The 16,818-nt window shown below is 36.3% G+C and overlaps 1 protein-coding gene across 7 annotated transcripts in view; it reads left to right on the top strand.

Annotated features, from left to right (window-relative positions):
* The window catches only part of HYCC1 (hyccin PI4KA lipid kinase complex subunit 1), a 42,340-nt gene that overhangs the window by 18,883 nt on the left and 6,639 nt on the right, over nt 1-16,818 (top strand). For all 7 annotated transcript variants that reach the window (XM_030264827.4, XM_072925622.1, XM_012571648.5 and 4 more), the window contains exons 3-10: nt 832-933; nt 4,576-4,755; nt 7,549-7,629; nt 8,149-8,264; nt 8,590-8,685; nt 10,127-10,243; nt 10,978-11,065; nt 11,515-11,674. In XM_030264827.4, coding sequence (XP_030120687.3) covers nt 832-933; nt 4,576-4,755; nt 7,549-7,629; nt 8,149-8,264; nt 8,590-8,685; nt 10,127-10,243; nt 10,978-11,065; nt 11,515-11,674 — 940 coding nt within the window. The remainder of the gene's footprint in view (nt 1-831; nt 934-4,575; nt 4,756-7,548; nt 7,630-8,148; nt 8,265-8,589; nt 8,686-10,126; nt 10,244-10,977; nt 11,066-11,514; nt 11,675-16,818) is intronic.

The following is a 16,818-nucleotide window of genomic DNA, read 5'->3' as shown; positions in this document are numbered from 1 at the left end:
CTGGTGAAGTATGCAGAGTGCTTGCATCCTGTAGAGAAAAGAAAGATAGTAACCTTGGATTTTGCTGAGATCATAAGATAAATACAAATGTCTGCTTAAAAGGAATTTTTTCCTTGCCTCTTTGGGGCTACATACTTCCTGACAGAGGGCAGTGAAAATGTATATCATAGATGAATGATTTTATTGGTTTGAGTACCAGACATGACTGTAGGTTTTGCTCCTGGTCTGCTTAGATACACTGGAAATATCTTTTCCTGTCTGTAGAGTGAAGTCCTTTGAAGGATTGGAGATAAGAATTACTGTAAGACTTAGGTACATTTAAATGTACATCTTCTGGAAGAATTTTTAGAAACATTAGATTTTTACCTTCTTAAATAGTGGCAGAAAATACATTTAGTTTTTCAGTTTTAGAGAAGAGCTGGAATTTGCATTAACTAGAATTTGTGTTTTTCCATAGTAATACTGTATCTGATAATAATGTTCACTACCTGTGTGCGTTGGGAGTTCTTGAAAACTCCTTGAAGTATGCAACTGAATCAAACTTTTGCATGGGACTGACATCTCACAGTGAAATTTCAGTGGTGGTTGCAGTTTTATAACTTTTTTAAAATCAATTTCACATCCACTGTTGTTACATTCCGTATGAAGTTGCTAAGTAATAGAGTGCAATGTGTCTTCTGGCAAGGATCTGAAAATGTGAGGATTTCTTTGTGAAACAAGGTTTAGTTTATAGTATACTCTGATAAATAGTGACTTGTAATGGAAAATTGTTTGTTGAAATAGCTGTTACAGTTTAATGATAGAAATTGCTTATAATGTTTTTTATTTCAGACACTGCCAGAAGCATCCATATCTAGCTATGCTACCAGCTTGAAAGACAAGACAGCTTTGATTTCATCTCTTTACAAAGTAATTCAGGAGCCACAGTGTGAAGTGAGTATTTTGGATCCCTCACCCAAAATGTCTGTCATAACACTGGCAGAATGAAACCAAGACCTTGCATGCTAGGTTATTGATGACAAGTCTGCTTCAAAAAGTTTGTTCTTAGCAATTATGTACTATCATGGAAAAAATATTGCAAGTTTTGTAACCTACTGATCATAGTTAAGCTTGTAGGTCATATTCATGGGCTTCAGGGCTTGGATATAGAATTGAGAAATGCATTAAGGAATTGAAAAGATGTTTGTGTTTGACAGAATTCTTTCTGTAATTATCACTTGAATGTGAATCTCTTCATGTCTGAAGCTTATCTATTACAATGCAAGAGAAGAAAATTAGGTTAGCCATCCTTTTAAAATTGTTGCTTAGGTTTTAGGTTTTTTGTTGTTTGAGATACATGTGATAAAAATACATGGATTTATACAGTGGATGTACTCTTCCTGAAATGAGGGCAGAATATGAAAAAACTGTGGGGAAGAGGGGCAGGTTTCCCAGTATCTGTACTGAGAAGGTTCTGTATCCCATGACTGCCCTTGTTTTAAAATGTCCAGGTGTTCAGAACATCCTGATCTGGGTTTAATTGTGTGTTGTTAACTGCCTTGTACCATCCAGAAATCCTTTTTTGCATTGTTTTAATATTGTGCCAAATCCTTAATTCTTCTGAAATGACCCAGAAATAAGGCATCTTCCCGAAGTTTGAGATTATGCCAGTACTAAAGGTCAGAGGATAAAATGCTTTCAGTGTATATGCTTTTAGAGAGAATGCTGATAGTGAAACTCCCAGCTTGTCCGGCAAAGAACGAATGTAATTTTAATTTGCTGCTCAGAAAGGCATTCTGAGTCATTTCAGCTACTGAGTCAAGCCTGTCTGGTCTTTAGAATTTGTATCAAAATGCAAATTAATCTGATAAATCTACCTGTTCATAGCCTAATTAATACTTTCATAAGTTCTTTGATTTCTTACTACTTTTGACTATCACTAGGTTTCTCAGGGGCCTTAGTAGCAGTGTGCTGCTGCAACTTCTGGTTGAAAACGTTGTTGGGATAATTTCAGGGGCAAGGTATTGAAGATTTTCCTGTTAGTGGGACTTAGAATTGAAATGAAAAGCTAGTGCTGACACTGAATGTTGTGCTGCCTTGAGGAAAAATAATTTTTGGACTGTTTTCCAAGTAGCTGTTGCTTTGTGGGAGAGGCTACTTGGAGCTTTCACATTGTAAAAAAAATTACAAACCAGCAGTTAAATAGAAAATTAATATCTTTTAGCTGCTGTTTGAGATCTGTTAGCTGCATTGTGTAATGTCAGCTTGCTGTACTGTGGAGGGTATGTGCTGTCTGCTCTTATGGGTGTAAAGCAAAGGGGAAGGATTTGCATGAACACTACAAATACTGCAGAGTTTAAAAATGGACAAACAACCCCGTCTGTAGACCTTTGAATATATGTACTTATAATAATTATCAGTACTGTAAAATTGTGATTAATCTTGTTTTGCAGGATGGATGTGGGGTTTTTTTAAGCATTTGAAAAGTGGTCATGGGTATTGGCATGTGTAACTGCATTTTCCTGCTGATTCATGTTTGCTTTTTATATGGGTTGTTTTCATTTACTTTTCAAAAAAAATAATTAACCATTTTTAAGATAAATGGACTACTTGTTTAACATGCACTTCATAGTAGCTGTATTAGTAAAGACTTTGTTAGTTACTTTTGAAGTTCCTGGGCCACTTGCTAGGTGAAAAATGTAGTTCAGTGAAAGGAGAGTCCAGAGTGTAGATTTAAAGGACTTAAAATTCACTAAAGATTTCCAGCAGTCAATAATAGTTGAATAAATATGTGATGGATTTTTTTTTAAAGGTTGAAGTTATTTTGTTTTTTATTTAAAACACTCTTGCTGTCTTTCTAGATAGGAACCAAACAGACACATGCATTAGGAAATAGCAAGTGTTTGGAGTGTCTGACACACTTGGGTGCAGCTTAAAAGGAAGAGGGATGAAATTGCTTGGACACTCTTCTGTTCCAGCATGAAAAAAATGTCTCAGTCTAGTTCTTTGTTTAGTTCAAAACAATATCTTGAAACAGCCACAGTCATTAGTGCTTTTTGATATTAGGTTGTAGCATGTGGTGGCATTTTGAGGAAGAAAATCTGGTTTTGTACTGATGATGCATTTAAATGTCCTGATACAAAGCTGTTTCAAGTGAGATAACGATGTAGACATGGATACCTGTCACAGCTATTTATGGGCCTTTTAAAGTTCAAGCGCATCAGTCAGAACTGATAATTCATTACAGGAAGGATGTGAATTGTGTGAAAATATAAACTGAATATGGAACACGATTCTGCTGGTAAGGTTTTCTAGAAGGATCTTTGCTGTCCTGCTTTTATAACTGATTATTAGTTTAGCTTGGTGTGGCTTTTTTGCCTTTGTTGTAGATTTTTTCAGGGATAATTTTTCCAAAGTGAAGCTAATATCTCTCAGAAGCTAAAGTTCCTCTTTTTTAGAATGGATCAGATTGTCCCAGATGACTTCTTAAAAAAGAACTCAAATTTGCTAAGATCTTTCTGTTTCAGAAGTAACTTTGGGAAGTAAGAAAATGTTGACTTGAGTTTTTTTTCATGTTCAGGAGGAAAATATTAGGAAAGCAAGCACGTATATTTCTAACGTGGTCTCCCCGGTGATTTAGCCTCATTTGGTTCAATAAAGGGATGAATATGGAATTGGCTTTCTTATTTTTCTGAGAACTTAGTCTACTACAACTAAAGTTGTGATCTAGACAAATAGCAGAACTGAACTTAATAGTTCAGCTGCCTTTGAAAGTGCCTGCTCTTTTTGACAATATTTTCTAATTGGAGAAAATTAGGAAATCTCCTGATTTCCATACATTGACAGGTGGTGGTTAACACAATGTTTCATCCTTGTATCAGAGGTAGGTGGTAGCACAAGAAGGCACATTAAATCCAGGAACACAGGCAGGCTGATAGCTTAATTGTTTTAAAATCTTTTTTTAACTTGATCTAGCTTAGTGTATTACTTCCAGTTCAGTGTTTTACATCCATTTGTATCAGCCTAACAAATTTGATTCTAAAATTACTCTTGAGGCTTCCCATTTCTTTCTCAAGTGTATAAATACATTGAAGCTTCTAGAAGATAATGAGGGTGGGAAAAAAAACCTAATTCTATTGTGTATTAAGTTTTTGTAATACTTGGAATTTAAGTGTTATACAACTCTTCTCACTAGGTGGGTAAAGCTTCTAGATTAATTTTGTGTATGCTATTGGAGTTGTACCTTTTGTTCAGGTACTTTGCCTGTATATTAGAGATATTGAGAGGTATGAGGTATGTGATAACTCTCCTCTATTTTTTGCCTTTGAAGCTGGAGGAAGGGAGCCAAAAACAAGGTAAAGCAGCCATTGGAATTTTTTTATTAATGTAGGATGAATGGCTCTACTTTTATCATCCAGAAGTATGTTACAGGCATGAAAGTGTGTAAGGTGACTTGAGCGGTTACTGTGTCAGTCATGCCCTGATAACTAAAATGTCATTTTTATCAGTTTAAAGTTTTGACTACAGGGTTGATCCAGACAAAGTTGCAGATTTTTGTAATGTTTTATTCTTTCATGATTGTAACTTGTATTTCAGCTTCTGGAGCCAGTTTGCCACCAGCTCTTTGAGTTCTACCGCAGCGGAGAGGAACAATTGCTACGGTTTACACAGCAGTTCCTGCCAGAATTGATGTGGTGCTATCTTGCTGTCTCAGCCAACAGAGATTTGCAGAGCAGTGGGTGCATAGAGGCTCTTCTCCTAGGAGTTTATAACTTGGTTTGTATTTCAACATTTTGTTTTGGAATTAAAATGAATTGATTATTTCAGTTGCAACTCTTCAAATCCATGTCAGAAATCTACAACATGAACTTTCATTCTTTGGTCAATATTTTGTCTGCTCTTTATGTGGTTCTTGAATATTTTGTTACTTATTTCTTGGTATTAAACTCATATTTCTTGGCAATCACCGTTTCTTGGTGATTAAATCACATTAAATCACATTAAATCTTGGTGATTAAACTCACATTCTGCTTGAGAACTTTTTGAGGCACTGCTTTTGAAATTGTTGCCTGTATTTTGACTATCTGGACTAAAACCACAAAAAAATTACTTTCAACTCATCCTTGACTGCTGAACATCTTGCTTAGCTTTGAGAAGTTAAAGGTGTCCATTTTGAAATAACCGAGATGTTTTAAAAGTACTTTTTATGAAAATATTCTGTTTGTTGCTATATCTATGCTTTGAATTACAGAATTAATAAGGAACCCTTAAAAGCACCATATTTTAGTCTTTTTATGGCTATTTTGAAATACTTAGTGTTTTATTATGTCTCTTGGGATTCTTGTCTGTGTAGTTTGTTCTGGTTGTTTTAGGAAGGCTTTTTGTGAAGCAAAATATTGATGAATTTCAACTCTCTTCATCTGAAAATCTGGAGAAGGCAGTTGCTATCCATCTCCTAGAAATAATCATAGGTATCTTCACCAAGCAAGTGGAAATGTCTTTTTTACCCAGGAGTCTGATTTAAAAGACCTGAGCCCTTATGTTCCACTCTTCTTGAGGCTGAGTACAAGCTTGCTTCCTTTTCTGTATGCTTAGTTGTATCTGACAAGATGAACATTCCTGAAAAGCATTTGGTCTTATCTTACACCCTAAGGCAATTCACTCCTTTATATCCATGATGAAGTAATTTAAGATGGTTCATGGATGTGGCTGTAATCACTTGTTTTTTTCCCAGAAGAGATTACATTTACAGTTAAGCTTGAAACCAGTCTGGTAACATCCTCTCTTAGCTGAGAACAGTTTCTTTCTCAATTAGTAACTTGGCTTTCCATCACCAGCTGCCTGGGGTCATAAGAATTTCACAGCAAGCTTCTCTAGGAAGCTGTAGATCAGCATGACTTTTGGGAACTTTTTCCCTGTTTTTCCTTAAGACTTGAGGAATGCTTATGGTAAAACAGTGCCACGGTACTCACTGACTTCTTCCCTGCTGTTGGTGTTGCATAAAATTTATAACTGGAACAATCAAGATGGTATTGTTCTTTAGTATGTAGGTTGAAAAGGTAATAGGTGACCTGCTTAGATATTTATTTTATCTTTAACTAACTACTTTGTTTTCAAAACCAAGAGGAAATATGAAGCCTAATATAAAAGTAATTCCTATGTAAAGATGTACAGTGGACTCTTGGAAACTTGACGTGTTCAGTCGGAGTCCTGCAGTTTCTTACTGAAGGAAAATGAAAAATATTGCTCAGAATAATTTTAAGTTGTCTACATTGTGAGGTGTGTGGAATTATTGTGGCTGAACCTTGAGATCATGGACTGGATTGTTCTACCTTCATCTTAGGGAGGTACAGTGGTAGTGCATGCAGTTGAAATTTTTTGCTTTCCTAGCTGTAGTTATCCAGGTTTTTTTAAATACAGTTCATACACTTTAATATACATCATACACTACAAATGCATCCTGAAATGTACTCCTGAAACTTAATTACAAATCTGATTATAATGAAGAATACAAATAATAATATTTTTAGAATTTAGAAGTTTGAATGTAGCCATTTTCTTTCTCTTTCTCCTATATATTGAGGAACATGTTTTCCACATTGATCCAGGAGCAATATTAAAAATTAAAGTGTCAGTGGTTTATGTGGAGAGTGGAGGAGCTGTGCAGCTTTTCAGAAGGATCAGCTCTGTGTGCCCTTTTGGTCCTTTTCAGTTTTCCTTTACCTCTTCATATTTTATTTTAAGACAGGAATTTTAATAATTACGATGTAAAGTTAGACCTTCAGCCTTCTAACACATGGGTATTAGGAGACACTGAAGCTTCTCTCTAATTATCACTTCTGGATATATGAAATCAGCTGCTGAAATTTAGAAAAGAGAAAAGTAAAATCCAGTGTATGGTGTTTGTTTTGTTCAAGTCTGCTTTGGTTCTTTAAAATTTTTTTATTTGAAGTACTCCAGTGCTCTTCTGTGGTACAAAACCACATCTTGTTTTGCCTTTGTCTGTTAGTCTTCTGTTAACTTAGAGGAGCAAGAAGTCTGCCAGCTACTGCTGTGGTGGCATCTTTCAGGAAAGCAGCTTCTCTAAAGCTTTGCATCCATACTTCTTTTAATTCCATAGAGTGATTTATCAGACTTGGACTTTTGCAAATGTCGTCATCTGCTGCTGTCAAACCATAAGAGGCTGCAGTCATTCCAGAGCTGTAATATTTCCAAAACAAATTACTTGTTGAGTGCTTACTTGATGGCTAATAGTTTTCGGAACAGAATTATTGATCATTCACAATTAGCAAATTGTGTATAATTAAAAAAAGATGATGTTGTTTTAAACATGATGTTTCCTCTTAGTGTTTTTAATGTGGGTTATATATGCAAATATATAGCCCTTGGCTAAGTTATTTGAAGAGTTTTCATAAACAATGTGTGGTGATAAAAAGCAAATAGATAATTTCTAGCTTGCAGCTTGGATTGTTATAGTATCCCTATCAGTCCCTATAATAAATAGTATTTAACACCTTAGGATGTTTTCTGTAGTACAGTGTAACCATTGATATCTTCTGTCTTTTTCAGGAGATAATTGACAAAGAGGGACATAACAAAGTGCTGAGTTTCACAATTCCATCTTTGTCCAAACCTTCTGTCTATCATGAAGTAAGTGACGCCTACGAAGTGAAATTCCTGATTGAGAAGGGCAGTGTTACCATGATTGTCAGGGGTCTTGGCCAATCAAATATCTCCCAAGCCTGCAGGCATCTCACTGGCCAGAACCTGAAGGGCTGTGGAGTTCAAACAAATGAGAGCATCGATGGGGTCTAACAAATGCCCTATATGCTGTGGGGGCCTGTTTATTAAGAACAGAAGTGAAAAGTAGTTTTAACATGTTGTGTTCATAGATTTCTGAATACTACTAACCGGTCTCTGAGGTATTTTCAAAGTGGAATAGTCATAAATGCATAATACCTATGCAGCAACTATGTATTTTTTTTTCTTTTCTGAAGCTGTATGCCTTATTTGGTGTAAAATGAACAGATAACATCTGAACAGTCAGATAGCATTAAGCCTGTTGAAAATTCATATTTATATGTGGTGATGCTTATTGTTGGCCATTTTCACTTGCATTATAGCAAGATTTGAGGTGGACATGCTCTGAATGACCCTTTTTTCCTCCAGCCTTCCAGCATTGGCTCCATGGCTCTCACTGAAGGAGCTTTGTCGCAGCATGGTTTGTCCAGGGTTGTGTACAGCGGACCTCATCCTCAGAGGGAGATGCTGACTGCCCAGAACAGGTAAAATTGTATCATGGGATTTTGATTGAGAGTCTCTAAAGGATCTGAGCTTCTGATTTTTAGTACAGTTGCAGACTGAAGGAGGATAGGTGTATATTGTGTTTTGTCATGTGTCTTTTTTTGTTTCTAAACACGTGTAAATGTAGATGCAGAAAGATCAGTAGGCTTATTACTACATGTAAGGGAAAAGCTTACTCAGTTGTTGATTAAATTGAAATATAATGCCAGATCTGCTCAAATAATTATTTAAAATTTCCCTGTAAATTTGTTTTCTTGTAAAAAATAAAGTTGGTAATGGAATGCCAATGTTTCTTTCAAATCCCAGGTTTGAAGTGCTGAGTTTTCTTCTGCTCTGTTACAATGCTGCCTTAAGCTACATGCCTGCAATGTCTCTTCAGTCATTGTGTCAAATTTCTTCAAGGTAATTTCTGTGGGTTGTTTACTCTTGAAACGGCATTACCAGATTGAAGTGCAGTCAGTTTGGAGTTTTTTAATAAAAACAAGCTTTGAGTTCCCAAAGGCCACTTTTAAACTTGACTTCTTCTGTAGGTGTTTACAGCTGCATTATTTGCTTTTAAGTGTCTCTTGCATAACTTTGGGTTGAGATCTCAAAATGGGGAACAATAGCCTGGTTTATACACAGGTTAAGCTTCTCCTTTAAGAGGAGAAGTCAAAGAGAACTGTTTGTTTTTAATAACAGTAGTTGTAGTTGTTTTAACTAAAGAAAACCAGAAGTGTCTTTTAGAAGTGCAGTATATTTTGCATTGCAAGTTTGCTAAATAAATTTGGATGCTGTGCAGGTTTAAGCTTTCTTGTAATTATAGTAGATGTTGAAACTAGACATACCTCCATTTTTATGGATACATTGCGCATTTCCAAAATCAGCTGTTGCTTCAAAAAACCAAAATAACAATGGCAACATGCCCCTCCTGGCCTCAAAACAAAACAAAGCCTACCTCAGCTTTAATTACAGTGTCTATTTTTTGATCAATATCTTTTTTCAAGGAAGAGAAATGGGTAGTAAACATTTTCAAAAGTGGACTGTATGTTAAGGGAAAAATTAGAATGCTCTCCTTAACCCAGGAAACCCAAGAGACCAAGAAAATTGTAGAAAGAAGACTGATGTTGCTTATTCTGCTTGATTAGGTTTTGATTGTATTTGGAATAAATAATTTTTAAAACATCCAAAAGAACCCCAAACAAGTTACCAGTAGATGCAAGCAAGTCTTTCTACTTCAAAATGTTGAATGTCTGGATACTTAATTATTTAATTCTATACCATTTAACTTCTCTCATTGTTCTTTATTCCTGACTGGTTTTGTCATTCATGTTTCTCTGCTTACTGAAAATCTTACTGTGACAGTAATTTAGAATAGACAGCATGTTAGAATACAGGGAATATGTGTCAGAAGCCCCGAATATCTTTCAGTGTCCTGTTTGGATGTTGTGAAATCGCTATTCTGCTATTTGGATATTTATAATAACTCTTTTAATTGGTTTGAGCAATGGGGAATTTAGGAGGTTTTCTTTAAAACATACAATGAATGCTTTTTCTTTCTGTAAATCTAATTCAATTTTCATCTCTTCCTTAAATTACAAATATGGATTGTAAACGTGAAAATTACAGCAGGTGATATAGGTTGTGCTGGTCTCAAGTTGTAAATCCAGATTTTTTGCATCTGAGCAGCTATTAAGTCTTTCTTCATCAGAATGTTATCCTACTTGGATGTCATTCTTGCATTTTTAGAAGAAGTAACTGAGGGCCTCTAAAAACTGGTCACTACTGGTGAAGTATTGAAAGTCTATAAAGTACAAAGGTGGTTCTACATTATTTACTAATGACAAATGTATGATTTCTTTAGGATTTGTGTCTGTGGATATCCTCGCCAGCAAGTGAGAAAGTACAAGGGAGTCAACTGTAGGATTCCAGTTTCATCTGAATTCATGGTGCAAATGCTAACAGGGATCTATTATGCCTTGTAAGTTGGGTTTTTTTCTAATAGGCGGACAAAATAGAGAAATGCCAGCCTAATTTGTGTACTTTTTCAGACATACTGCCTTGAAGGCATTTCATTTTCTATGGGCAGATGTGTGTAGCAGTAAGGGGTCCTTGGGATTAGACAGTTCTCCAAGTAGTTGGATGAAGTTACCTGTGTCATACTGGGGAAAGATTGGTGGAGCAGCATGTGGTAGGTGTAACTGCTGATGGGAAGAAAATATTGTAAAAACCCTTTTCCAGCTATTGTCTGCTGTCCACATTTCTACACGGTTAGTTTTGACATCAGTCTAGTTAAGGAAATGAGGTTATATTTTTTCTCTGAAATGCTGATATCATCTACCCTTTGAAAGTCATGTTAATGTATGGAGCTTACTCAGTAACTGAAATAATTGCAGACTAGTAATACAGAAATAGTCAAAAGGTGGAGTAATATTAAAAAATCCTGGTTGTATTCAGAATATTTTGTGACTAGCTGATCAACAGCTAATTATATAATTTTTAAATTGCTTGGGGTGGCCAATGAAAATAAAACTTTGTCTCCATAGATGCTATTTCAGGGTTCTCTAATTAGCAGGCTTACTGCTAACAAACACAATTAATTCAAATTCTTTAAACTGAACTCTCAAGAAACACCAGAGCTGTGAAGGTAGGTGACCAAGAAGGTTCATCTGTTGACATAGATGCTTATTATTACATATAATTTTACCTTTGCAGTTATAATGGAGAATGGGATCTGGCTCGTAAAGCTATGGATGACGTTTTATATAGAGCACAGCTTGAGCTGTATCCAGAACCTCTGCTGGTAGGTATTTTATTAATTTTTAGCCTGGGAAATCCTTGCTGTGAGCATGCATGATACAAGATGCTACCAGGAACCTAAAGCTGTGTGTGTGATTGTGCAAATACTACACAGGGCTTTTCACTGTACTTAGTTATGGTGTCACGTTTCCTTGTGACCAAGATGTTTTCAACAGAATGCTTGTAAGTCTTCAAAACTAAGCTAATGGTGCAGCAGAAGGAATAGCCACATCTTGAAGGTGGAAACTTTGTTTTAAGAAAGTGGCAAGTATAAGTTCTGAGAGCTGATTGCAACCAGCATTCTTTACAGGCCATGCAAAAATGTGGCATGCTTTTTGACTATAAATTGGAATTGTACACATATTTTTCTTGAAATAGGAAGAATCCCTGACAGAATTCTTCTAAAATTTTTACCTTTGTGATAAGAACTTAACTGCATATCTTCTGTTGTAGGTCGCTAATGCAATAAAAGCTTCACTGCCTCAGGTTGCCATGAACTCTACTAAAGAAGGTGCAAGATGCATTCAGGTTGAAATTACACCTACTTCATCCAGAATATCAAGAAATGCTGTGACTAGCATGTCTATAAGAGGGCATAGATGGAAAAGGCATGGTAAGGAACACATTTTGCGATGAATTCTTAGCTTTTTCCTGTTTTTAAAATAATATTGAGAATTTTATTATTTCACTTATTTACTGCTTATAGGCAAGCAGCAATTTGGAGGTTATTATTTTCTTGACTGGTGAGTGGGAATCTCAACACAATTCAGATAAAGTATATTCTTTATTTCCTTAACCATGTTTAAAAAAAAAACCACAGCACATACAAACCTTTTTTGTTAAAGGGAGGTGTACACAATTAGTGCTCTCTCAGAAAATGATATTTCTGCTTTCTTTTGAAAAACTAGTTTCTAGTACCTGAAGCAAAATAATTATTTAAGAGCTTTACCACAGAACCTCATCTGTCTTAAAGTATTTAAATAAAAATTGGATTTAAGGATAGAGGGGTAAACTACTATGTTTTGGTGTTATAGATTAAGCCCACACAACAAGTAAGCCCCATGCAGGTGCTTACACACTCCCTACAGTGGGATGGGGGAGAGAACTGGAAGAGTAAAAGTGAGAAATCTTGTTGAAATAAAGCCAGTCAATGAGATACAGCAAAAGCTGTGCCTGCAAGCAAAGCAAAACAGGGAATTCATTCACCGTTTCCCATGGGCAGGCAGGAGTTCAGCCATGCGCAGGAAAGCAGAGCTCCATCACGCCTAACAGTTACGTGGGAGGACAAACACCAAATATCCCCCCTGTTCCTCTTTCTTCCCCCATCTGTGTGTAGTGAGTATGATGTTACCTGGTCTGGGATACCCCTTGGGTCAGTTGGGGCAGCTGTCCCCGCTGTGTCCCCTCCCAGCTTTTTGTGCACCCCCAGCCTGCTCACTGGTGGGCTGGGGTGAGGAGCAGAAAAGGCACTGACTCTGTGCAAGTGCTGCTCAGCAATAACAAAAATACCCCTGTATCAGCAAAGTAGCAACATCATTTCCACACCAAATCCAAAACACAGCCCCATACCAGCTACTGTGAAGAAAATTGTCTCTGCTCCAGCCAAAGCCTGTATATTTGGGCAAACTAGTTTAAGGGCTTCCACAAAGCAGAGCACAAATCTGGGCTGAAAAGTAGGAAAAAGTAGTGCTGAATGTACTACAGAAGTAGCAGTACCAGCAAGAGATTCTGTGAATCTAAATATTGTATTCCTTCACCTTTGCCATCTTCAGATGAGGGAAGAGCCAGTGGACCAGGGGTCAGAATTGGCAGTTATTCCGTCGGGATTGTAATCCTGGTAACGGGCTAAGAGCATGAGTGTAGATAAGAGTGCTTTTCTAATAGGTTCACTGAAGATTTTGTAGTACCATTAAAATTTCTGTATGATATTACAAAGTGAGCTTTTGTAGTATATGGACAGTTAGAAAAATTTTGCTAAGTTACTTGTCATAAATTAGCCAAGAGGTAATTTAGGTAAGTGTTGAGAAACACTTGGTGGTAGAACACATTTGTAGTACTAGTACCAATAGTAAGCTGCTAGGAGGTGAAGGGCAGAGAAGAAAGGTAAAACAACCAAATTTCATTTCAGTTGATTAAAAACTACTTAAAACCATCAGACAAACCTGAGGAGCAAAACATTAGTGTCTTTAGTGAGATGGAGTTGCAGGTTATTACTGACATCTCAAGGCTGCTAGGAACCATTTTATTTTCCTTTCTTCAGCCTTCAAGTAATTAAGCATGGATTATTGACCAGATTCAAGAAAACGGTATGATGGCTTAGCTTTTAAATGGACAAATGCCCTCTGAAGCTTAGCAATTTTGTTAGCTATTATTTTTGAGTGGTTTTGATATTTGTTCAGATGAGATTATGGAGGGTAACACCGATCAAGTGCTAGGTCATCCAGAGAAACTGAAAGTGTATTAAAAGAAACATTCCCTTTGTGTTTTCAGGAGAAAATACAGGAGACCAAAACGGTACGAAATGAGTATTGAATACATCCTTATAAGAATGCAAAATTTTCAGCAAATACAGAAATAGAGAAATTTCTACAGTTACTGCCTCCTTGCAGGGAGTGTGGCTTGGTGAAGTTCAGGGATGAAAGTGTGTGGCAGGTGTGCCCTGCAGCAGGTAACAGTAAGGTGAAAGGGAAATGAAAATACCAATTGAACTCAGAAGTGCAGTGGAATGCTGTGTTTTATGAGAGTCTTACAAAGTAGGACAAGTCGAGAGAAGCAGCAAGAATCTAGTTAGTGCAGTCCAAGCAAGGAGTGAGTAGTCAGTGTTCAGAGATGAAGACTGAGAGATTAAGGACTTGTTCAAAACAGCTCATGCCAACATTTTGTTGGGGTTTCTGTAAAAATGTTGGATTTGTTCACCATACAGGATTTAATGAAAAGGAAGAAAATCACTTAGTATAAGGTGGGTTGGAGTGGAATACATGGCAGGTTGTGGGAGTAATTGTAAATTTGAAGGCTATGCAAAGATTAGGCTGATTAAGAGTCCAAAGCTGAATCTGTGGTATCTAGCTAAGTGACTGCCACTTGAGTTCTTTTATATGGTAAATATTCCATGCGTAAATCACTTCAGCTAATCGCCTCAAAATTCTCATAATAAAATCCTAAGAAACCTTTTGTTTGTGACTTTGGACGCAAACACTTTTTAAAGAGTGAGTGGATGGTCTCCCATTTTCAAAATTCTTACTAAACTAATTCAGTGCCACACAATTCCTCAGGAAAGAAAGATATGAAATACATCTTCATGACTGGCATGCAGAAAGAATAGCAAGGCTTGTGCTTACATGTGCTTGTTCAAATTAAAATGAATACTGGAATTGGTAGAAATTAGATGACAAACCTCTTACATCTTGACCATTTTTCTCTCTCTCTCCCTCTCACAGTGTAAGAGGAAAAATGTATTTGGGGGATTATTTTTATTTTCATTATAATAAAAATTAGTGTAAATGGATTCAGAAGTCAGAGGAGACAGCTGAGAGGTAATTAATGTAGTACATTATGTGGCCTAGGAGAACTGATGAAGCAAATCATCTTTTGGGGAAGCAAGGGCAGCAATTTTCAATCACTATTTATGTGTTTAAAATAAAATAGAAGAACCCCAGTGAATCACATTTCCAGCTGAGAAGCATGGGCTTTATTTTCTTTATATTTTAAAAAATTAATTTCACTATAAAAGTCTTCAGACATTAGGTCTTGCTAGCCTTTACTAGAACTCTAGATTGAAGTCAGTTTTGAATAAAGGTTGACTTAACATTGAATCTTCTTGTGATACTTAACCCTGTAATTTGTTCATTAGGAGCAGTTTACTTAGAAGGACTTTTAAAATTCAATTAGTAATGTGAATTTGGACTTCACAGATAGGTACTTTAGAGCTACTGAATGTGAGGGGTGGTTTGCAAAATAGATTCATCTAATCACAAATGGATTTTGTTTATGGAGTGAGCTGATACTAGCCCCTACTTAGCAACAAATGATTTAGTGCTGTTGGATTGGATTGCCTATAAATTATCACACCTGAAGGGGAGCATTAGCTCTTGTTTGTAGAGATGTGTGTAAGAGAAATCCTCTGATGTACCAGAGTGAGATAAGCTGACCAGATGTTGGTGCGATACGTAACACAAGATCAAAGACATGAACTAGCGAAGAAGGACAAGAAGTTACTTTTTCTTTCACTGCAGAAATTGACTTTCATGTAGTACACAAGGTTTAGAAATAGCAATCTTTGAATTCTCTCTGTGGAGAGAATTTTCTTACTTTTTTTTTAAACAGTATTAATTCCTGAAATAACTGTAACTTGCAAGAATCTGAAGTTAATGCTAGTCTTAGGTTATAAGCTTGGTGCTTTTATGACTAATTAAATGCTAACACAGTTGTGTAGGATGTGCAGCTTGAGCTTGTGGGGGTTAAAATTTAATTACATTCTGAATGGGCAGTTGCCTGTGCAGTCTGAGGTAAGTTATCTGGGCAACTGTAATAAGGTAGACTATAATTTTGAATTAAGTTTTAGCAATTAGTAAACATGAAATGCATTTATCAAAGTTGGTTGTACTACTCAAAGCATTCAGAAATGTGACGCCAAATACATTTTCCATCAAAACTGATCTGGGTAGATCTATGTTGACAATCTAACTGACATCATTATTAATTTTTATCTCCACACTGTTCAACAGTGTCTTTTTTTTTTTTTTTTTTTTTTTTTTTGCATTACTTTGTGCACTGGGCATTAATAGCTCTCTATGAAAGGCTAGACCTCCAGAGCTGTCCAGCTTGAAAGCAGTATTATCTTCACCACAAGCACTATGAAGCTGAAGGTTTGGGTGTCCTTAAAAGCTGTAAAATAAGGAGGGTATGCTGCTATGGAGGGTGTGCATTGTGTACTCTTAGCCCCAAGACTGTAGCTGCTGTAGTAGACAGTGTTAATGGGAGTTTAGGTACCCCATATCCCATTCTTTCCATTAGTTTCCTCCTGTAGTCAGTTAAATTCAGAGAAAGGTATATTTCCTTTGGATCTAATTATAATGAGTAAAACTGTTAACTTTTTGGGGTTTTTTTCCCTCAGTTTATTGTAGTAATGGTTACTCAGCTGTGGGAATGCAGCAGTATTGGGTGAAGTGCTGATATCACAGCTGGATGTTACATTTAGAAATGCACACCACTAGGTAATGCTTTTATAAAGAATCTTTTACCAAAAAAAAAAAAAAGAAAATATTCTGTTTTTCTGATTTCTGCTGTATACTTTGAGTCTTCTTTCTTTGGAGTTGGATAATCAGTGCTTTTCTGACAGTTAAGCTCTGTTCTATCCTTTCCTCCCTCTGGGGCAGCAGGAAGGAGTTTCAAAAATTGCCATTGGAGAGTCAGAAGTTCCTCACTCTGGTGAATTTAGAGCATTGAGGCCAGTCAAAGCATTGGTCTTCTCACTAACCTTTCTGCCTCTGTGTTTTTAGAAAAAAAAAGGCTATATTTGATGATGCTTTCTTTATCACATTGTTTATTTATTTTTATTACTATTCCAGTTCATGGTGCTCTTTGCCACCTTTGCTACTGGAAATAGAAGACTTTTGCAGAAAGTGCTCTTAAAAGTCAATGGTTCTCAAATGGTTGTTTTGAGTTTCCTCCCAAATATCAGGAATTTAGTGAGGAATAGCATCAGTTATTAATGCCATTTCCTTTGGGTGGTGCAACTTGTTAAATAGATACTTTGAT

Source organism: Taeniopygia guttata, chromosome 2 (assembly GCF_048771995.1).
Source record: "Taeniopygia guttata chromosome 2, bTaeGut7.mat, whole genome shotgun sequence".
Lineage (NCBI taxonomy): Eukaryota > Metazoa > Chordata > Aves > Passeriformes > Estrildidae > Taeniopygia > Taeniopygia guttata.
Note: the sequence above shows the minus strand (reverse complement) of the source record. Positions and strands in the feature narration are given on the sequence as shown.